The 23,719-nt window shown below is 47.1% G+C and overlaps 1 protein-coding gene across 1 annotated transcript in view; it reads left to right on the top strand.

Annotated features, from left to right (window-relative positions):
* CACNA1A (calcium voltage-gated channel subunit alpha1 A) overlaps positions 1-23,719 on the top strand; it is a 421,027-nt gene that overhangs the window by 110,355 nt on the left and 286,953 nt on the right. The window contains exon 3 of the mRNA XM_032265882.1: positions 12,200-12,493. Coding sequence (XP_032121773.1) covers positions 12,200-12,493 — 294 coding nt within the window. The remainder of the gene's footprint in view (positions 1-12,199; positions 12,494-23,719) is intronic.

Genomic DNA, 23,719 nt, shown 5'->3' with positions numbered 1-23,719 from the left:
AGAAGGAGTAAAATCTAGTGCTTTATAGCACAATGGGGTGACTATAATTAACCATAATTTATGTCCGATCACAAAAAAATGGTAAATCCTTTTTACAAATACTTTTAAGTTCAGAGGGTACATGTGTAAGTTTGTTATATAGGTAACCTTGTGTCATGGGGTTTGCTGTAGAGATTGTTTTGTTATCCAGGGATTACGCCTAGCACCCAGCAGTTACATTTTTGGTCCTCTCCCTTCTCCCCCGCTCCAATAGGCCCCAGTGTGTGTTGTTCCCCTCTATGTGTTCATGCGTTCTCATCATTTAGCTCCCACTTAGGAGTGAGAACATGTGGTATTTGGTCTTCTGTTCCTGCATTAGTTTGCTAAGGATAATGGCCTCCAGCTCCATCCATGTCCCTGCAAAACACATGATCTTGTCCTTTTACGGCTGCGTAGTATTCCATGGTGTCTGTGTACCACAATTTTCTTTATTCAGTCTACCATGGATGGGCGTTTCAGTTGATTCCATGTCTTTGCTGTTGTGAATAGTGCTGCAGTGAATATGCTTGCATGCGTCTTTATAATAAAACAATTTATATTCCTTTGGGTATGTGCCCAGTAATGGCATGGCTGAGTATAAAGGTATTTTTGTTTTTAGGTCTTTGAGGAATCACCACACTGTCTTCCACAATGGTTGAACTAATTTACACTCCCAGCAACAGTGTGTAAGCAGTCCTTTTTTTCTTCAACCTCACCAGCATCTGTTATTTTTTGACTTTTTGATAATAGCCAAGAAGTGGTAAATGCTTGATGTGGTGGATATTCCAATCTCCCTAACTTGATTATTACACATTGTATGTTTGTATCAAAATGTCATGTATACCCTATAGATAGGCACAACTATCGATAATGATTTTTTTAAAAATTTAAAATCAGCCAAAGTGTGGCCAGGGGCAGTGGCTCATGCCTGTAACCCCAGCAGCTTGGGAGGCTGAGGCAGGCAGATCACTTGAGGTCAGGAGTTCAAGAACAGCCTGGCCAACTTGGTGAAACCCCATCTCTACCAAAAATATTAAAAAATTACCTGGGTGTGGTGGTGGGTGCCTGTAATCTCAGCCACTGGGGAGGCTGAGCAGGAGAATCGCTTGAACCTGAGAGGTGGAGGTTGTAGTGAGCCGAGATACCACCACTGCATTGCAGCCTGAGTGACGAAGCAAGGCTCCATTTCAAAAAAAAAAATCGGCCGGGCGCGGTGGCTCAAGCCTGTAATCCCAGCACTTTGGGAGGCCGAGGCGGGTGGATCACGAGGTCAAGAGATCAAGACCATCCTGGTCAACATGGTGAAACCCCGTCTCTACTAAAACTACAAAAAATTAGCTGGGCATGGTGGCGCGTGCCTGTAGTCCCAGCTACTCGGGAGGCTGAAGCAGGAGAATTGCTTGAACCCAGGAGGCGGAGGTTGCGGTGAGCCGAGATCGCGCCATTGCACTCCATCCTGGGTAACAAGAGCGAAACTCCGTCTCCCAAAAAAAAAAAAAAAAAAAAAAAAAAATCGAATCTTTCAGGAAGGGGCTATGAAGCGTGGAGGGAGGCAGGGGGCTGCTATTTTGCATAACAAAACCTATTTCAGAGACATATTTGACTAATTGCCAATGGCAGCACCCTCAATTCCCTTTCCTGCTTTATTTTTCTCCTTAGCACTTGGCCCCTGTCTGCCATACTATGTATTTTCCTTATTATTTATTCTATTTGTCCTGAGTCTCCGTTCAACTCCGCAGCCACGGGAAGCTCGTCCTGCCTTGTTCTGTGCTTGCAAAATTTCTGGGCGCATGGCAGATGCACCATACAGTCCAGAGAATGAATGAACCTAGTGCCGCTGCAGTTTTTTATAGCCACTCATTTATTTTAACTTTTTATTTTGTTGAAATTTCAGATATACCAAAAAGTTGTGAGACTGGCACAAAGAAGCCATCTATATCCCTTATCCAGGTTTCTCAAATGTTAAGATTTTACCACTTACACTTTACTTTATCCCTCCTCCCTCCCTCCCTCCCTCCCTCTCTCTCTCCCTCTCTCTCTCTCCCTCTCTCCCTCTCTCTCTCTCTCTCTCTCTGTCTCTCTCTCTGTCTCTCTCTCTGTCTCTCTCTCTGTCTCTCTCTCTGTCTCTGTCTCTGTCTCTCTCCACCCCAACTGACCTGACCGTTGACCACTGAGAGTAATTTGTAGATATGATGGCCCTTTAACCCTATAGAATTCAGTGTGTTTCCCAAAACAGGGCATTCTCTTACATAACAGCACAATGATCAAAATTAGGAAATTAGCATGGACACACTGTTATTATGTAATCCACAGATCTTATTCAGATGTCACCAATTGTTCTAACAGCCTCCTTTGTAGCAAAAGGAGGTCCTGGCTCACTTGTGGAATTTGGTCAGCCACGTTTCCTTTAATGGGGACTAGTTGTTCTGTCTTTATTGGAGCTTCACGATATTAACACTTCCAAAGAATACTTATTATATACAATGCCCCTTAATCTGAACGTGGTTGTTTACCAATTATTCAAATCATGCATTTTTGGCAGAAGTCCCTAGAAGCGACGTTGCGGGCTTCTTGGTACGTCATTCTAAGAGACACGTGATTTGTCCACTGCTCGCTGGTCTGCCAGGGTGTTCCGCTATAAAGTTACTGTTTTGACCATTACGATTAATAATTGTCGGCCAGGCGCGGTGGCTGACGCCTGTAATCCCAGCACTTTGGGAGGCCGAGGCAGGTGGATCACGAGGTCAGGAGATTGAGACCATCCTGGCCAACATGGTGAAACCCTGTCTCTACTAAAATACAAAAAGTTAGCCAGGTGTGGTGGTACGTGCTAGTAATCCCAGCTACTTGGGAGGCTGAGACGGGAGAATCGCGATCGTGTCACTGCACTTCAGCCTGGTAACGGAGCAAGACTCTGTCTAAAAAATAAAGAATAAAAACAGTTGTCTTTAGGGAGATACTCTGACACTGTGTAAATGTTCTGTTATCCCTCAGACTTTCACCTATGAATTTCATTATCCCGATAGTTCTTATATGTTTTTGCGGTGGTTGCCAAATTGGCTATATATATAATTTTTTTTTTTTTTTTTTTTTTTTTTTTTTTTTTTTTTTTTTTTTTTTTTTTTTTTTTTTTTTTTTTTTTTTTTTTTTTTTTAGAAACAAGGTCTTATTCTGTCACTGTCACTGAGGCTGGAGTACAGGGGCAAGATCATAGCTCACTATAGCCTTGAACTCCCAAACTCAAGCAATCCTTCTATCTCAGCCTCCTGAGTAGCTGGGACTACAGGTCAGTGCCATCACGCCGAGCTAATTTTTGTTATTTTTTTAGAGATGGAATTTTACTGTGTTGCCCAAGCTGGTGTGAAACTCCTCAGCTCAAGTGGTCCTCCCACTTCAGTCTCTTAAAGTTCTGGAATTACAGGCATGAGCTACTGTGCCCGGCCTCCTTATGAGAGAATTCTAGCCCAGTGCCGGTGGCTCATACCTGTCATCCCAGCCCTTTGGGAGGCCGAGTGGCTGGATCACCTGAGGTCGGGTGTTCAAGACCAGCCTGACCAACATGGAGAAACCCCATCTCTACTAAAAATACTAAAAACTAGCTGGGCATGGTGGTGCATGCCTGTAATCCCAGCTACTCAGGAGGCTGATGCAGAATTGCTTGAACCCGGGAGGCGGAGGTTGCGGTGAGCCGAGATCGCGCCATTGCACTCCAGCCTGGGCAACAAGAGGGAAACTCCATCTCAAAGAAAAAAAAATCTAAAAAATATGTATAGATCCTCCCCAATCTAGGAAGGGGTACTTATCCCTCTTCCTCCGCTTCACATGGATAGGTCTTAGTGAGTGTTCCAGAGGGTAGAGTAGGGAACGGGAAAAATAGCAACGTGATGTTGGGGAAACCTGGCAGACACCGCCTTAACCAAGGGATCGAGGTTAACATCACTAACGATAAGTCATGTAAATATCGTACAATGTGATCCGGTGCAGACAGATCAGCATTGCGCCTCTGTGCAATGGTCTTCCCCTAGATCTGTTATTCCAGTCTAATCATGAAAACAGACAAAGCCAAGGTGAGGTCAAAATATTTGGTCAGTACTGCTAGACATCATTAAGGTTGTGAGAAATGAAGAGACAGATCAGAGGAGACTAAGGTGACAGAATGAGACCGGGCGCGATGGCTCCCACCTGGAATCCCAACACTTTGGGAGGCTAAGGTGGGAGGATTGCTTGAGCCCAGGGTTTGAGACCAGCCTGGGGAAGAGTGAGACCCCAGCGTGGTGTTGCACGCCTGCGGTTCCAGCTGCTAGGGATGAAGACAAGACTCCTTGCCCTACAGGTTGCTGTAGGGATGAATTAAGATCAAGCAGAGGCCAGGTGTGGTAGCTCACGACCATAATCCTGGCACTTTGGGAGGCCGAGGTGGGTGTACTGCTTAAGCTCAGAAGTTCAAGACTGCCTGGGCAAAATGGTCAAACCCCGTATTTACTAAGAATACAAAAATTAGCTGGGTGTGGTAGCACACGCCTGTAGTTGTAGTGATTCAGATACTCAGGAGGCTGAGGTGGGAGGATCGCTTGAGCCCAGGAGGTCGAGGCTGCAGTGAGCCATGATTGTACCACTGCACTCCAGCTTGGGCAACAAACTGAGAGCCTGTCTCAAAAAAAAAAAAAAAAAAAGTTAATATTATAGGAAGCTGGGTGAAGGGTACAATGATAACTCTCTTGTACTATGTTTTCAAACTTTCTGCAAATCTAAAATTATGTCAAAATGTTTAAGAAATTAAAAATAATGTAATATTTAATCAATCATCTTGTTCAATGATATTCGCAGACTTGGATTTCAGGTCTGGAAGGCTGACTATGATGTCACATTGACTATGTGTCATTTGAGGAGCCTGTGATGACTTCTTGTCCTATCCATTTCCATTTGCTAGGTGACAGCTAAGATTCCAGTATTAGAGATGCATTTGATTGGCTACAGAAATGTTATTTCTGCAAAGTGAATCTATAAAGATAATGCATATGGAACCCTGACACACTTTATTGTGAATAAGTTATTTAAAAGAATCTATTTACCACCAATTCTTGACTGCTTATATAATATGTATGCTAGTCATTATGCTGAGGGCTTATCTCCTTGATGTTTTGGGGGTTTTCTTGTTTGTTTTTTCTTTTTGAGGCAGGGTCTCACCCCATCACCTAGGCTAGAGTGCAGTGACATGATCACAGCTCACTGCAGCCTCAACCTTCCAGACTCAGGTGATCCTCCCACCTCAGCCTCTGGAGTAACAGAGTAGCTGGGACTACAGGCGTGTGCTACCACGCCCAGCTAATTTTTGTATTTTTAATAGATATGGGGTTTCACCATGTTGCGATGCACCCACCCTGGCCTCCCAAACGGTTGGGATTATGGTCATGAGCCACCACACCTGGCCTCTGCTTGATCTTAATTCATCCTTATAGCAACCTGTAGGGTAAGACGTCTTGTCTTCATTTTATTGAGGAAGTTGAAGTTGAGAGAATGGAAGCACCTTTCCAAATACACACCACTAGGAATTTCCAGGGCTAGGATTTGAACCCAGGTCTGTGTCTAGAATTAGGCTCTGGGTGCCTACATCATGACCCTCAGATGTCTGGATGATCAGATTTGGCTTCATCATTTTTATCCTCCACCACCCGAAGATCTTGGTACTCATTCCCCACGGGTATCCAGACCAGAAGGCAGAGACCAAATGTCTTTTGGCCGATCCAGTTTTGCAACTTAACATGGCTAGATTTGCTGATAATTGTTTTAGCAGTCAAATGAATGCGATTTGCAGTTATTTATTTGGGGCATTTATTTCAAAGATGCTAGCCCTGTTCAAATGAATAACATTCTCAAAGCCAGTATGGTAATGCTGCTGCTGCTGATTGATAAATTAAACCTCCAGCTGGCAGATGTGTCAAAGATTAGAACCAATGGCTGGGGTTGGTTTCTGGCTGCCTGCTGTTAAACTGTTTTCTGTCTGCAATGCTAATAATGTTCTAAATCTTTCTACCTGGTCAACATTAGTAATTTGTATTAGTGGGGGGTCCAGGAAGTACGTACTGCAGTCATTTGAGGATCCTGTGATGATTTCTTGCCCATCTATTCCCATTTGCTAGCTGATAGGTAAGATTCCTGTATTAGACATTCATTCCTTTGGCTACAGAAATGTTATCTCTGCAAAGTGAATCTATAAAGATAATGCACATGCAGCCCTGTCACACTTTATAGTGAATTAGTTAAGCTCTCTCTGGAAAAGAGGTATTGAGCAATTGGGGATTGAAGGACTTGAGAAGATTCCTAGGAAGGAGAGGGGAACCCCAGCACACCAAACTTTAGTCCTCCCAAAGTGTTTTGGGAAACTTTGGAAATGCCATTTGGTGAGAGGAAAGTGTAGACTCTCTGTCACCTTGATGGCAGGTGAGGAGGCATTTGAAAATGTGTATGGGGATATGTGGTTATCACATGACTGGGGATGCTACTGACATTTGGTGTGCATTTACCAAGAAGACTACACCAGCCCTCAACGCACAGGACAGCCCTGAGGAGCAACAAGGATTGAACCAAAAATGCCAACAGCTCCTCCATTGATAACTCTGGAGAATGCCAAGGAAGGGATGGTGAGTTTGCCTCCTTCCAGAGTCATGGTTGCCCAAACTGGCTATGCCCCAGAGACCTGCTGAATAAAGGAGAGAGTCAGGGATGGCTCAGGAATCTGAATGTTTACAACACTATTTTTTTTTTTTTTTTTTGAGATGGAGTCTCACTGTGTCACTCAGGCTGGAGTGCAACGGTACAGTGTCCACTGACGGCAACCTCTGCCTCCCGGGTTCAAGCAATTCTTCAGCCTCAGCCTCCCCAGCAGCTGGGACTACAGGTGTGCACCACCACGCCTGGCTCATTTTTGTGTTTTTTGTAGAGATGGGGGTTTCATTATGTTGGCCAGGATGGTCTTGAACTCCTGATCTCATGATCCACCCGCGTTGGCCTCCCAGAATGCTGGGATTACTGGTGTGAGCCACCGCACCCAGCCATGTTTACAACACTTAGCAAGCGGTTTTGATATGCAGCCAGCTTCTCTGCTGTCTAGGCATGGTTTGGGGCATCATGGAGGACAGTTGTCCTTCAGTAAAGAGGCCTAATTTTGTTGTATAGGGGCTTTGTGGCCAAAGTGTGCAGGGAGAATGATCACAAATCACGGTGACAAATGGTGCTGCCTGGGCTGGACTTCAGGAACATCACAAATGTTTATTCTTTCTCCTTTTTCTTTTTTTGAGATGGAGTCTTGCTGTTACCCAGGCTGGAGTGCAGTGGTGTGATGTAGGCTCACCGCAACCTCTGCCTCCCGGGTTCAAGCGATTCTCTTGTCTCAGCCTCCCGAGTAGCTGGGATCACAGGCACATACCACGACACCTGGCTAATTTTTGTATTTTTAGTAGAGACAGGGTTTTACCATGTTGGCCAGGCTGGTCTTGAACTCCTGGCCTCAGGTGATCCGCCCACCTCTGCCTCCCAAAGTGCTGGGATTACAGGCATGAGCCACTGTGGCCAGCCTACAAATATCTTTTATTAAAGTATGCAACACACATAAAACTGCACAAATTGATCACATGCAGCTCAGTGAAAGGGCACAAAGTGAACAAACCTTTCAAAGTGAGCACACCCATGCCATTGTCACCCAGATGGAGATGCCTCCGGGAGTTATCCCTTTACCCTCAAAGTGACAACTCCCTTGACTTCTAAAGGCGCAGATCAGTGTTGCCCATTTTCGAAGTATTTATTTATTTAATCTTTATAAAAAGATTGGGTCTCACTCTGTCACCCAGGCTGCAGCACAGATCATGTAGCTCACTGCGAGCCTTGAACTCCTGGGCACAAGCCATCCTCCTGCCTTGGCCTCCAGAGCAGCTGGGAATCAGAATGGCTGGGACTGCAGGGGTGCACCATTTATTTTTTAACTTTACATACCAGGAATTATACACCGTGTTCTATTCTGTGTCTGGCTTCTTTGGTTTAGCATGAAGTTTGTAAAAGTCATCCATACATTTGTGTGTAGCTCCAGACTGTCCATTCTCATTGCTGCATAAAGCTCCATGCTCTTCAGTGTATTTATCCATTATGATATTTGGGGAGTTTCCAACTTTTAGCTAGTGTGCATAGTGCTGCACGTTCTAGGGCATATATCCTCAGTCCTTCCGGATATATACCCAGGAGTGACATTGTTGTTCTTCCTTCCTTCCTTCCTTTTTCTTTCTTCCTTGCTTCCTTTTCCTTCCTTTCTTAACTTTCTTTCTGTTCCTTTTTTCCTTCCTTTCTCTTTTTCTTTTCTTCCCCCCCCCATCTCTCCCCATCTCTCCCTCCCTCCTTTCCTCCCTCCCTCCCTCCCTCCCTTCCTCTTGTAGAGGCAGGATCTTACTACATTGCCCAAGCTGCTCTCAAACTCCTGGGCTCCAGTGGTCCTCCTGCCTCTGCCCCCAAAACACTAGGATTACAGATGCGAGCCACTGCACCCAGCCAATGGTTTCCAAAGAGGTCGTACGAGATTCCACTCTGGTAGAAAGCAAGAGTCAGAAGTGGTTTCAGATCCAGGTCAGTGACCTTGGGAAAGTTTTTAAGTCTCCCTCAGCCTCAGTGTTTGCATCTGTTCCACGGGGCTGCTGTAGAGACTCAGCGGAAGCTTTACCTGGGCAGGGACACCATCAGTGAGATTCACTCTTTCATGAAAAACTCTGGGGTCTTCAGAAATCTCTGCAGGTAATGCTCCCGCTCTAAAACGGAACAATCTTCTCACAGAGGTCCATCAAACAAGTTATCACTTCAGATAGCACAGCCCTCTCATATGACTGGCTCTTTCCATCTGAACACGTGGGTTTCCTTCTTGTTTCATATTAGCTGCAGCTCCCCTTTGAGCTCTGAAACAATGTCAAATACAAAAATCATTGCTATTTGGTGAATGCCTTAAGAGCCCCTCCTTCTCCCTGAATCCCACACGGTTCCATCTTCTTGCAACTCCACTCACTCTTGGGTTAATCATTTCATCCATATCTTGGCAAGTCAGAAAAAGTTGAAAGTGCTGTGGGGCAATGTGTAAAAGCTGGTGCATTGGCACAGAGTTAGGGACTTTGTGTAAAGACATATAATCTTTCCAAAGTGTTTCAAAAGAACCTGAATACTGACGTGTGTGTGGAGGGGGGAATGGGGATTAACTAGGATTCAGCTACCTAAGACTTGAAGAAATATTTGTCTTTTTCATCCTTTTCCCTTTCCTTTCCATTTGGACTTTCTACCTATACGAGCTCCGTGAAAATTTGATGCTTTCTTGGTACATTCACTTTGCAAGACAGTTTGGTGATGTCTTAGAAGCTTGAAGATATGAATACACTGCGGACCCAGAAATTTCCACACCTAAGGCTATTCCTATAGACATGCATTCTTATCTGCACCAAAGATATTTGAGGCAGTAATGTTGAATAGCCCCAACTGGGAAAAAAAAAAAAAAACGGATACCTATCGACAAGATGATGCATACACAAATTGTGGCATATTCTGTCAATGAAATACTATACAGCAGTGAAAATGAATGAAACGCAGCCACATGTGACAACAGATGAATTTTTCTAAAATTCAAACCAGATTAGGCTGTATGATTTTTTTTTTTTTTTTTAAAGACAGAGTCTCACTCTGTTGCCCAGGCTGGAGGGCAGTCGTGCAATCTTGATTTACTGCAACCTCAGACTCCTGCACGCAAGGGATCCTCCCATCTCAGCTTCCCAAGTAGCTTGGACTACAGGTTCACATCACCATGCCTGGTTAATTTTTGTTTTAAAAATGTTTTTGGAGCAGCAGGGTCTTGCTATATTGCCCAGGCTTGTCTCAAACTCCTGGCCTCAAGCAATCCTCATGCCTCCACCTCCCAAAGTGGTGGGATTATAGGCGTAGCCGCCGCACCCTGCCAGATGAATCTTAAAGACACAATGCTGAACCAAAGAAACAAGAAACTGCGGAATACACGCTATATGATTATTCCATTTATATAAACGCCTAAAAGAAGCAAAAAGCAAAATTGTAGTATTTAGGAGTGCATAATAAGGTAGTCAAACTGTATTTTTAAAAAGCAAGATATGAATACCATAAAGTCAGGTAGTGATTATTGCTGAGATCAGAGGCTCTGGAAGCTGTGGCAGAAGGGGGCTCTGCAGAGGTGGTGTTCCACTTCTAGCTCTAGAGTTGGTTTCATGAGTGTTCATTTCAGATCAATTTCTTAACCCTGTACCTTATGTTTTATGCAATTTTTTCCTGTGTGCTTATTGAATTTCACCACATAAAAAAGCAGAATGGGAACCAATCAGAGTGGTTCTCGAGAGACATGAGTACCAAGCAAAGGATACCACCCAGAATCCCTATCCAGCCAACTAGGACCTGTTTAATTATTTCCTTCTGGGAGTTCAGACTTGTCAGCTCTGGGGTCTCCAGGATAGAATAAACCCTTCATTCCGACTTGCAGGACTCCCTGTGATTTGAAACGTTCGCAGAAGTAACCCCAAATCACTCTCTCCGCTTTCAAAAATGGTCGTTTGCAAAACAGCAAATTTGTTTAGAGACGGAGAAATCGCACCTTTAGACACAAATCCCCTCTTTTTTCTGTCTTTTAAGTTTTTTCCTTCCTCCAATCTGCCTTCTCCTTGCAAGATGCTGCGGAGCGTCCGTTTGTCTGCAACCGAAATGGAACCGGGTGGAAAACAGGCTTTCCTCCCAAGGGAGGAGGAATCAGCCCCAACTCCCCGCTCCCTGCCTCCCGACTGTGCGGCGCTCCCCTGTCTCCCCCACAAACTCCGCGGAGCCCGGTCCCCCCCGCGCCTCCACGATTGGTCTCGGGCCCTCATGTGTCGAACCTCTGGGTGGGTTCTTCTGCAGGCAAATTCATCAATTGCTCCCCTTTTCCGCTTGCCGGCCAGTGATTGAGACCTTTGCGCCCATTTTTTCCCCCTTTACTTTCTTTTACCCGCAACCCTCCACACCAGTCTTATTTTAGCAAAACCTAGAGAAGGAGGAGGTGGAGGGATTTGGAGGGTGGAGGGGCATTGCAGCATCCAGGGGCAGCTATTGAGTGGCTAAGCGGAGGGCGCATACCTCTCTCTCTTTCCCCTCTGTGGGGAATTTTCAGGATTTCACTGCTGCAATTTAACCCCAAGACGAGGCACCATTGAGCGAAACGCTGTGCGCACACACACACTCACACTTCCTCCGGGAGCAGAAGAGGCAGCCGCTGGTGATTCAGGAAGAAAAAAAAATTTTTTTTCTTTTTCTTTTTCTTTTCTTTCTTTCTTTTTTTTTTTTTAAACCTGGACCCTGCGCTGTGAAGACTACTTAGGAACCCTCTGGAGCGTCTCACTCCCCCTCCCCTCTCTTTCCCTTCCATCTTCTTTATTTTTATTTTACTGTATTTTTGGAGCTACAGATCTTTCAGCATTTTTAAGGTCTAGGAACTCCAGCAAAACAGAAGGGGAATTTTTAAAATATTTTTTTGTTGCCCTCCCCACCCAGCAAAGACCTGTTTTATGATTATTATTTTTAAGTGTATATATATTATTTTTTTAATGGGTTGAGTGCACTCCTTTTGCAAGATGCCAGCCTGACCCGGACCTCGGAGGAATTTGAAGCTTCCACTGCGTCCCGGGGGGGGCGTCCTTTGCAAACCGTTCGCGTCTTAAAGGGGGGGTGCGTTGGGTGGTTTTTTTTTTTTTTTTTTTTTTTTTTTTTTAAACTGTCTTTTTTTTTTTTCCCCGGAGTGGGTGGACTGGGGATTGCCTGGATTCCTTCCTCGGTTATTTTTTGCCTCGCTTCCCTCTCCCCTCCCCCCTCCTCCCCGGGCCCCCGCGCCCCGCCCCCGCACCCTCCTCCCGCCCCTCCTTCTCCGGGGTCAGCCAGGAAGATGTCCCGAGCTGCTATCCCCGGCTCGGCCCGGGCAGCCGCCTTCTGAGCCCCCGACCCGAGGCGCCGAGCCGCCGCCGCCCGATGGGCTGGGCCGTGGAGCGTCTCCGCAGTCGCAGCTCCAGCCGCCGCGCTCCCAGCCCCGGCAGCCTCAGCCTCAGCGGCGGCGGCGGCAGCGTCTTCCGCATCGTTCGCCGCAGCGTAACCCGGAGCCCTTTGCTCTTTGCAGAATGGCCCGCTTCGGAGACGAGATGCCGGCCCGCTACGGGGGAGGAGGCTCCGGGGCAGCCGCCGGGGTGGTCGTGGGCGCCGCAGGCGGGCGAGGAGCCGGGGGCAGCCGGCAGGGCGGGCAGCCCGGGGCGCAAAGGATGTACAAGCAGTCAATGGCGCAGAGAGCGCGGACCATGGCACTCTACAACCCCATCCCCGTCCGACAGAACTGCCTCACGGTCAACCGGTCTCTCTTCCTCTTCAGCGAAGACAACGTGGTGAGAAAATACGCCAAAAAGATTACCGAATGGCCATATCCTTTTGCCCGAACCCCGGCGGCAGCTGCGCCTCCCCCTCCTCCCTCCACCTCCCCTCTTCCAGGCTGGGAGAGAGACCCGGGGGTTGATGGGAGGTGGGGAGGAGGGGGGTCTTCCAGGGGCTGGGAGAGGGGGCACCGGGAGGAGTGTGAGCGAATCTCTCCACCCCAGCTGGGTTGAGCTACCTTGGAGGCTTGGGAGTGGGTTTGTGGGGGGTTGCGGGGCGGGGGGGAAGCGGAGAGTGCATCCCTCCCAAGGACCGACCCCAGAATGAGATCTGGGGCCTGGGGTCGTGCAGGGCCTTGGTGGGCGCTTTCGAGCCAGTTCCGGAGGGTTCCGAGTTCTCTGGAATGAGCTTGGAACGGGTTCGGGCCTGGGCGCTTCTGGCCAGGGCAAGGGAACTATGGGGGCCTTGGTTGGGTTTTCTTGGCCATCCCTCCCTTGGAGTCCACGCAGGGGAAGCTGGACAGCCTCTCCACTCCTGCCTTCCCCAAGGTGGGGGGGTCACCGCACTTTTAGGGCAGGGCGCTTGGGAGCTCCCAGGGCGAAGAGCAAGAGGGGAGTCCATGTGGCCTTCACCCTGAGAAGCCAGCACTGGCCGGAGTGAAAACCCCAGGGTGGGCCGCTGGTCAGGTCTGGAGAGGGTAGTGACGGGTCGGAAGGCGCTAATGTCTCCCTCATGTTTGTAGGTCCCAATGCCTTTAGTGGCTGATCAGGGACCTCATCATCTTTAGGGTGTAGAGAAACAGATCCGGTTTGCTTTACCTGGGCCCCTGGCCTGGGAAGACCTGATCTGGACAGTTTCAGTAAGAAAGGGCAGGAGCAAATGCGGTGGTGGGTCCCTTCTAGAGCACCGGGTCCAGCTTTTCCTACCCCGAGTAGCCGAGAGGGGACACCAGGAGAATCAGCACCCATGTGGACATCTTAGGTAGGTAAATGCCTTTAAAAAAAAAAATTTTTTTTTTTTTTTTTTAAATCCAAGATCCAGAGAAAAAAGGTGAAGCCCACATTTTCGTCTGTGGAGATGCTGTCAAATGCAGAGCTCCTGTGTCTCTTTAAATCTCTGCCTGCTTGAAATAAACCTTGAGGAGGGCTTCGCATCTATTGAGATGTAGGCAGGCAAGGGAGGGTAATTAGTCGGGCTTTCTAGCAGTTATCTAAGCATGACCCAGATTCCAGGAGGGGGGACACACCCTGCTGCCCAGGCTGGCTGGCCACCATGCCATGCCCAGATGTGCCGATTCTCCTGACGGTTGCAAACAGCTGCCCTCCGTGTAAAACTCAACCGGCTGGATGGGCCCCTGGGGCTCAGCGATGAGTCCCCCATCCCTTTTGTGTATGGTTTTGCAGTTCTAGACTCAACGGAGCTGGGCCCTGTGTGGTCCCTTGGGGGGGTTGCTGTTTGAGGAACATGGCGGGTGGTAGGAGGATTCACTTCAGGTGGCTCAGAATTGAGCCTGGCTCTTCATCCCGGGTGCTGAGATTGTAACGGAGGGCACGAGGTTTTAGAGTGTGTGATCGGTCTACTTTGAGGGTGGGGAAAATTAAGAAGTTCAGCAGAGATGCTTTGGAGGGGAGCATACCTCTAACTATGATGCTGTTGGTGCCCAAGGCAGGGGCCGGGTCTTTGCTTCCCAAGTTTCAGCTTCCTGAAGAGGCTGTTTCTTAAGGTTGGCAATTCAACCCCATCTCAGGCCCATTGAAGTGCTCAGGGGTGTTGTGATCACTCTGCCCATCAGCAGAGTGAGGGGTGGGCGTGCCTTGCAGGAGGGTAGGGTGTTCATGTGTGGACACTCAGATAGCTCCAGGAGTGAGAGGGCTTTGCTCAGCTGACAGGTTTCCTCATTGAAAATGGCTTTAGATCGCCTTCTGGAGCCTGGATTTGGAGACTTCTAAGAGGAAAGGAAGGAGGTGGGGAGCCCTTCTGTTGTGTCCTTAGCTTACCTCTGTCCAGCCTGAATCCTGCAGATTGGAAGGCTGTTGGGGGAGGGGGAGATTACAGCCGCCCCTCAGAAGGGAGGGAATCGTGGGAGTGGGAGGCAGGTAAATTGGGAGTGTTGCTTGCCACTTCATCTTTTCTTTGGCCAGCTCACTCAGGGCTTTCTTGCTCTTATGATGAGTTTGTGCATTTTGCTCTCTGCAGACTGTTTTTCTTCTCTTTGGCTCGAGGTAACAAACACATTATACAGCCCTACTCTGGAAGGGAAAACTCCCCCCGCCACCCCAATCTGTCATCAAGCTGGGTCATCCGGGACTGAGCTTTCTCTGTCCTGGATGGAGCGGAGGGTGATGGCAGCGTGGGTGGGAGGGGTGGAGATAAGAGGATGGATGGGGACCTGGGGAGGGAGGCAGTGAATAAAAGAATTCAGGGCAGTGTAAAGAGAACGACCATGTGGAGTGTCAGGGTCACGCTACCAGGGCAGAACATTTTACTTTTTTTTCCAAGTATTTCTGCCATTAAAAAACAATGTTTAAGCATATCCTGTGGGGGGGGGGGGAAATGTGTGTAGGTACTTATTCTGAACTTTTAAAGTCTGATATGTGTACGGGCAAGTATGTATATCCAGAGTCACAGGTTTTTACAAAATGAACACATCCAGGCATCCAGCACCCAGGTCCTGATCAGCCCCCCCGGAAATCCTCCTCCCCATACCACCTCCTAGTCGCTCCCCAGCAAGGGTACGGCTCACCTGACTTCTATGATTCCTTTTGCCTCTTTTACGCATCATGTAAATGGAGTCACACAGTGTGTTCTTTTGCCGCTGGCTTCTTTGCCTCACGTCTGTGCGTGTGACTCTGCCACAATCTATCCATCCTACTGTTGATGGGCATTTGTTGGGCATTTGTGTTGATCGCCCCTGCTACTTTTTGATGTGTGTGCTGTGGGATGTGTATTTGAAAATGCGGTTTACTAAGGGTTGCAGGTCGTTATGGAAAGCAGGTTCCTCACTGACTTGTGGAAGAGAAGTGAGTGAATGATCCATGAACTTGGCTGTGTGCTCACAGGGTCCAAGAGTGGTACTTCTAAATGCAAATTCCGGCACGGTACACTGGTGAAGGATGCAGCCTTGCCTTCTCCACAGTCAGGGAAATTTGCCACTGTGACTTCTTCCTCTTTCATTCCTCAGCGGGTCAAACTTGAATCCATCCATGAGAATTAAGAATCCGCATGTATTTCATTTTTTCTCCTCTTCCTAAGTGAGAAAACCCAAATGGAAGTCTTTGATATTCAGATTTACATTGCTGTATTTTTCTCATGCCAGGCAGCAAGCCATCTTGACCACACACCTTGATTCCACGTTTCCATTGATTGGAATTGTGATTCAAATAGGGTCATGAGGGTCTCTAATGATTGCTGATGAGCTCAGATCTGTCAGCTCAAAAAGGAGCATCTGTCAGCCTTCGTAGAGCTCCCTCTCTGCTTATTGCCACTCACTTCTTCTACCAAGTGCCAAGGTGAATGCCATCTTTCCCACCCTCCCTGTGCCACCAGGTCTCCCACTGAACAAGATGTAGAAACTCAGGCCATTGCAGGAGCACTGGAAGAAGGTCTACGTATTATCACACACAGCCTCCTGAATTACACTTAGAATTCCGGCTTTTCATCCGGTTTGCAGGAATCTTAACAAGATACCTAAAGTCACATTGACATCAGGTGATAACGCTTTGACATCTGTGAACATTGGCTGATTGGCACTCCTCATTTTTTTTTTTTTTTTAAAGAAAAACTCTCTAAAGAGAAACTTCTGCATGAGAAGCCCTGGGGGACATGGAAGCAGGTCATGATACTCTTGGCCTGTCCTGAAAGGTAGCATGTTCTACAAGGTACTGCTATAGCGGGCAGGATAGTGTCACTTATGTGATCCTTGTACTAGACCAGCTTGGCTGCAAAGTGAAAAACAGCACGGCGTTTCCATCAGGAGTATTTTCAGAAAGGGTACAATCTCTCTTCCACAATTCCCAAATCCAAAAAGCTCCAAAAACCAAAAGATGAGCTCATAGAGAGATAAAACCTAACCTGAACTGACTTGAGTTTGAAGGCTTAATTTACAGTTTCCATTCATCCCGCTTGGTGTGCATTTGAGTATGTTTTGCAGCAGAAATGTTCGATGTGCTTGCTGATGGCGTGTTGCTTCACCTCCTCACTGTCTGGCCTGCCCTGTGGTCCTGTCAAACTTTCAGGCGCGTGAAGACGGTCTTGTGAACAGGATAGCTTGGGTCCAGCAGGGTTCGGATGGGGTCTGGGATTCTGCTTTTCTAGCTGGTGTCTAGGGATTCCCCACGCAGCAAGTTGGTGGGCTATGGTTGGAGTATTAGGTTTTATATCATAGAAAAAGCTTGTTATCATTTTTCTTTTCCTTAAAAAAATAATTTATTTGTAGCAAAATTCACCCTTTCGACATACGAGTCTGCGAGTTTTGACAAAGGCATGCTGTAGCCGCCACCCAAATCAAGATATGGGATAGTCCGTCAACCCTAAAATACCCCCACAGTGCCCCTGTCAAGTCAGCATCCCTCCTCCCCATCCCCTTCAACCACCGATCTGTTCTCCATCCCTACAGTTTTGCCTTTTGCAGAAGGCCACATAAATAGAATCTCACGGTATGTAGCCCTTTGAGTGTGGCTCCTTTCGCTCCGTCTTTGAGATTCATTCACGCTGTTGCCTGCGACAGTAGCGCCTTCTTGTTGGTGTTGAGCAGTATTCCATGATATGGATGGACCAGAGTTTGCTTCCCAGACGAAGGACCTTGGGATGCTTCCAGTTTCGGTGATTATGAATAGAGCTGCTATAAACATTGGCGTGCGGGTTTTAGTGGGAACATTTCATTTTATACTTTTCATTTCTCTTGGGTAAATTAACCCAGGAGTGAGATTGCTGAGTTGTGTGGTAGGTGTGTGTTTAATTCTATAAGAGGCTCTCAAACTGTTTTCCTAAGTGGTGGCACCACTTTACATTCCCGTCTTTGCGATGCCGCTGAGAGCCCTGGGTTGTGAACTCCAAAGCACGTCTGGCCTGGATGGCTTGGGGTGAGGGATGTGGATTTACAGAAAGGGGTGGAAGTAATAGTGTCAAATGACAGTCGGAGAAATAAAGATTAAGGATGTCGTTCAAAGATATGTGCCCACACTAGAGAGAGAGCGAAGGGGTTCTTTGGGGTGGGGTTCCACCCTTCCCCAGTAGTTCTACTGCTCCCCAGGAAAAAGTTAAGCTCTGAGGCTGTGAGACCCATGATTTTTACCCTGTTCTCCACCATTGCTATCCCAGTGTGCAGGACAAAGCAGGCACCCCATACACGTTTGCCAAGCAAATGAAAAAAAGTGCCTGTCTTCACCCATTAACGGAATCGTATAACATGTGATCTGCCCTTGTGCCAACGTTTTAGGGTTTTGGGTTCAGGGAGTTGAGAGAATGCCCATGAGATTATCAGACCAATGAAGGTTTCTGAAACGTCAGTGCTGGAGGAGATTGGACACAACGGACCCTTGGGAATGAAGTCTTTCTTCGGGGACTTGGAGAGGGAGGCATCTGCTGGGTGCTTAGGGCTTATGTTCCCCGCTCCCTGCTTCCCCGCAAGTAGCAAGCACACATAGACACTTTCTCAGCAATAAAAAGCACCGCCGGGAAGGTGGACTCCATCCAGAGATGGTCAGAGCCTAAGAGCCGTGCAGTTAACGCATTTCCGAGAATGCCAGCTCAGCTCCTGAGAAAAGGGCCGGATGGCGCCTGCCCTGAAAGGGCGGAGAGGAGCGGGAGAACGCCGAGGACTCTGGGTCAGACTGGCGCAGGTTCGGGGTATTCACCAGCTGCGTTTTCTTGGGCACCAGTGCCTCAGTTTCTTGACATGCATGATGAGGGTATTTCTCCTGACAGCTTCTTACCTTGGAGGGCTCTCAGGAGGTAAAACGGGGTCATGCGTGAAAAACGGCCAGCATGGTCTCCAGCGCGCAGAAAAACCCAAAATGCAAGAGCCATAATACCAGGAGTCATTTGGTTTCCAGTGTCCTTTTTTTTTTTTTTTTTGGAAACTTTGGCTAGAAATGAGGCTCTCTGGGTAGGAATGGGAGCAAAGTGCCCCCCTCACCCCAACTCCCCGAGACTGGCCTGTGTGGATTGATTAACCTGAACATGGCACTCTTTAAAGCCACCCTTGGACATTTTGCATTCTTCATTCTCTCTGGAAGCTTTCGGGGGAAAAAAAATTCATGGCCACTTGACCCATTTTTCTATTCCCTTAGGTCTAAGATAAAATTAATTCTCTTTCCTCCTTGGTTCCTCCCTCCCTCTGTGGGTGACAAGGTGAGGGAGTTTTAAAGCATATAATTAGCTTCCCTTTTCTCCTCTTTCACACCCTGTCTCCTCCTTTGGGGCTGGTCAAGAGTCCAGCCCCGGATGGCCACCCCAGGTGTCCACTGCAAACTCAACAGAAGAACCTGGCTCAACTTTTGTGTTAGAATTTAGGTACCGCCCCTCTCCTGCCACACTTTGGTCTTCCTTCTCCCTCACTCCCTTTAAAAAAAAAAAAAAAAAAAAAAGAACATTCCTGGAGAGGGAACCAGATGGGTGGGCGCAGCAACTTGTGTTTCAAAAACCACTGGGCCTTGCTGCTTTTCTGAGTGGGGTGACCATTCGTCCAGGGTTGCCTGGGACTGTCCTGGGTCCAGCATCTCTGGAAGCTCTCAGCCCTGGGCACACTAGGATGCTGGTCATCCTAATGGTGAGTTCTTAACACCTGAGGGAGAAGAACGGTGCCAGAGATGGTGCCCTTGACCAAGAAAGGGGGAGAGTCGGTTACTTATTCCTTCTAAAAAGCCGAGACTTTTTATTGGAGTGAATGCAGCTTTTAGAAGCTGTCTTTAAGGCCGCTAATACAAGAGAGATTCCGGCTATGAAGGGAAATACCTGAGTTAAGTCCGGATCAAGTTTTGACATCTCGCTTCGGTCAGACATGGCTTTCTCTGCCGTTCAGACTGGGAGCAGCCGTGAATCTTCCTGAAAGGTGCGTCCTGCTCAGGCTGCACCTGCAGTTAGAAATTAGCAGCCTCCCACCCTCAGCCCCCAAATAACAGGATTCAAGAGTCCCCTCTCTGGAGCCATGAGGGAAACCCAACTTAGTCACCCACTTGCCAGTAAATAATATTCACACTGTTAAGTTCTATTCTCATTTTAGGCCTATGTGTAAAAAACATATGTAATTTTAAACTGATTTTTAAAGTATTTTCATACAAGCAGTATTTGCAGGAGGGCGAAGTCTGGATGCTACCTTTTCATTCTTGGAAATAAGTGGATGAATTTGTCTTAAATGAGACCTGGGCAGATGTAGAACTTGGCCCGCAGCGGGGTTACATGGATTCTGATCTTCCGGAGTCTGCCACATTATCTCCATGATCTTTCTTGTCTTCTTTATTGAGAATGATGGGCGTGGCGTGTAAGGCTAGGAGGGCTCTGCCGACCGTCACTTCAGTGAAATGTGTTTGTGGTGTGTTGTGGCGTCCGCATAGGAATGTGTCTGTTCGATTAACAGCACAAGGAGTGGAGGCTGTAAGGAGGAAGAGAGGAGGGAAGGTGATACTGGGTGGAGGGGAAGCGTATAGAGCTTGGGAACAGGCCACCTTGGCTGCAGATCTCAGCTCCAGCTCACAGTTGTGGAGCCTCAGTCTTCTCCTCTGAAAAATGGGGACAGTAGTCCTATGTTCAAGGAATTATAAGAAGGTTAAAAGATACTGTGCCCAGAAAGCACATGGCATATACAATCATCCTGTAAAAAGTAGCCAAATCAAATGAATTTTATTTATGTATTTTGAGTCAGAATCTCACTCTCACCCAGGCTGGAGTACAGTGGCATGATCGTGGCTCACTATAGCCTCGACCTCCTAGGCCTGAGCCTCCCGAGTAGCTGAAACTACAGGTGTGCTCCACCGTACCCAGCTTTAACAATATAAATTTAACCTTCCTTGTTTCTGAGCTTTTTCGTCTTTTGGGGCTTGCACTTTTTTTCCTTCCACTCAACTGTATGTTTTTAAGATTCATCTCTGTTGTAGAGTGTAACTGCTGGTCTTTTACTTTTCTCTGCTCTGTATCATTGCATTCCGTGATGATACAATTTATTCATCCATTTTCCTGGGCAAGGGGCATTTGGAATGTTTCCAGTTTGGGGAAGGATTGTTTGTTTGTTTGCTGTTAGGAACAGTGCTTCTATAAGGAATCGATAATTTTGAATGAGTGAATTCAAGGTGTTAATTTTAGTCTGTGTACTTGGAAATCTAGCTTCACCTAGAATCAGCTGAGAGTCATCAGCATTTATGGCAGGAACTGAGCCATTTCAGTTTACTCTTCATTTTCTCTAAGAGGTTGGGTCAGCCAGTTAACTCTTATTCCTGCTTGTATTCTGAAAGTCAGAACCTATGATTCCAGTTGGATGGCTGGGTGGATAGATGGATGAATGGGTGGATGAATGGTTGGATGGTTCAGACACTCGCAATTGATATGGTTGTAGAGAAACAGCATGGTTGAGTTGAGAGCGTGGATTCTAGAGCCAGGTGGCTGGGGTTCAAATCCCAGCTCTGCTAGTTACTGGCTGTGTGACCTTGGGCAAGTCACTTAAGTGTTCTGTGCTTCAGTTTCCCACTCTGTCTCAGTGGGGATTCTAATAGCTCCTGTGGGGATTCTAATAGCTCCTATCTGGGAAGATTAAATGAGTTAATACATCTGATGTTTAGAATGGTGCCTGACACTTAGTAAGCACCATATGTGTTTATATATGGAAGACTGGGTAGATGGATGGACTTAGGTGTGTGGCCATATTTGGGCTTCTCTGACTCAGTGCTTAGAATAGTGTGTGGCACACAGTAGGTGCTGCATAAGTGTCAATATTCCACTCTTTCTTGCCAGGTCTCTCAACTCCCTTGATCTCCGTTATTTTTGGTGTCTACACTGTTAATGCATTCTCCTGAAAGATCAGCTCAATTATTTTTGCTCCAAGGAGAACACACTCATAACGTCTCATTGATTGTCTATGCTAGAATTCCATGATTCCTAGGCCCAAGCAGGATTTCCCCCTCCTCTTAGCAATCCTTCCATGTTTCTAATCTTACCTTTCTCTCATTTTCTATGCCCCAATGCCAGACTCCCCAGTCTCCCCATAGCTTCCCCTTCCTCTAACCATACTCTGTCTCTAATCTTGCCTTCTCCCCGAGAGCACCATCTTTGAAGAAATCAAATAGTTCAGAGCAGCAAATATAGGCTAGTTTCTGTGAGGGTCTTGCAAGGACTTGGAGTGTTTGGGTCTTACACAAATTGGAATCATCAGAAATGTTAAGAGACCTGAGTTGTCTTTGAAAGAGTTGTCAGAATGCAAATTTTTGACTTGTGGCCTGTTTCTGGTCACAACTCAGTCTTTTAAATTATGGACCATAGCTGGATGTTTGTGGTTTAGGGAGGATGGAGGCGTCCCCTGCAGTTAGTGTTGGATGGCTGGGTGGATGGATGGATGGATGGATGGTTGAACAGATGCATGGATGAGTGGATGGATGGATGGGATGAAGGAAGGAAGGAAGAATGAGTAATTGGATGGATAGTTAGATGGATGAGTAGATTGGTAGATAACTTGATGGGTAGGTGGACAAATGGATGGGCGAATGGATGACTGCATGGATGGATGGAAGACTGGATGAATGGATGACTGAATGGATGACTGGATGGATGAATGGATGGCTGGTTGGATGACTGGATGGATGGATGACTGGATGGATGGCAGGATGGATGGATGGATGGATGGATGACAGGATGGATGACTGGATGGATGGATGGATGGACGGATGGATGACTGGATGGATGGGTGGATGACTGGATAGATGAATGGATGACTGGATGGATGGATGGATGGATGACTGGATGGATGGTTGGATGGATGACTGGATGGATGGATGGATGGATGACTGGATGGATGGGTGGATGACTGGATAGATGAATGGATGGATGGATGGATGACTGGATGGATAGATGGATGAATGGATGACTGATGGACTGGATGGATGGGTGGATGGATGATTGGATGGATGACTGAATGGATGAGTGGATGAATGGATGAGAGATGGTTAAACAGTTGGGTGGATGGGCGGATGTTGGATATAAGGGTGCATGGAAGGGTGGTTGTCTATGTGTGGGTCTCTCTGATATTTGGTGTTCTGTTTGACTTGGGAATGACCAAGTCTCTCCACTTACCACCTTAGTTGTACCTTTTGCAGTGTCAAGTGAATTTTGCATGCTTTGGTAAAAATCAGTAAATTGTATACTGAGGTTTTGCCTATCTATTCAGAAAGCTCCTTGAGGGTAGAGGACAGTGATTTGCCTTCCTCAGATCCCCCAAAAAGTTCCTGCACTGTATCATGCATAAGTAATTGAGTAATGGTGAGGAAAGTAAACAGTGTTATTGAACAAAGATTATTAAAATTCTGGAAACACCTGGTTTTGTTTCAGCACTGGGACTGAAATTGGAATTCCTTGGATTTTGCTCCATCCATGCATAGGATAGTATGTAGTGGTGGACTGGTAGAGTATTTCTCTTCCAACTAGATTGGCTGGATGCCCCAGATTCTTACCTGCTAGCCAGAGATTACAGATTACCAATTGACATAGTTTAGCTCTGTGTCCCCACCCATATCTCATCTCAAATTGTAATCCCGGCATGTCAGGGGAGGGACCTGGTGGAGATGATTGAATCATGGGGGTGATACCCCCATGCTGTTCTCATCATAGTGAGTTCTCATGAGATCTGATGGTTTTAAAGTGTGTGGCTTTCTTTGCTCTCTCTCTTCTCTCCTGCTGCCATGTAAGATGTACCTTGCTTTCCCTTTGCCTTCCACCATGATTGTAAGTTTCCTGAGGCCTCCCCAGCCATGCAGAACTGTGAGACAATTGAACCTCTTTTCTTTATAACTTACTCTTACAGCAGTGTGAAAATGGACAGACACATTGATGTAGCAGGGTCCTCTAAGGTCCCATGTGGTCTGGTCTGTTTTGTCTTTGATCTCATCTCTTTCATTGCCTACCTTTACTTTCATTGTCTACTCTGTCTCAGCCCTGCTGACCATTTATTCACACCACGTCGTCTGCATGACGTGACATTCCCTCTGTTCAGCATAGGCTATTTCCTCTGCCTGCATCACTGCTTCTCCAGGTCTCCCCGTGGTTAACTCCTTCTCTTCATTTAGGGCCCCACTTC

This window comes from Sapajus apella, unplaced genomic scaffold, assembly GCF_009761245.1.
Source record: "Sapajus apella isolate SASKATOON/1434 unplaced genomic scaffold, GSC_monkey_1.0 scaffold152, whole genome shotgun sequence".
NCBI classification, from domain to species: domain Eukaryota; kingdom Metazoa; phylum Chordata; class Mammalia; order Primates; family Cebidae; genus Sapajus; species Sapajus apella.
Note: the sequence above shows the minus strand (reverse complement) of the source record. Positions and strands in the feature narration are given on the sequence as shown.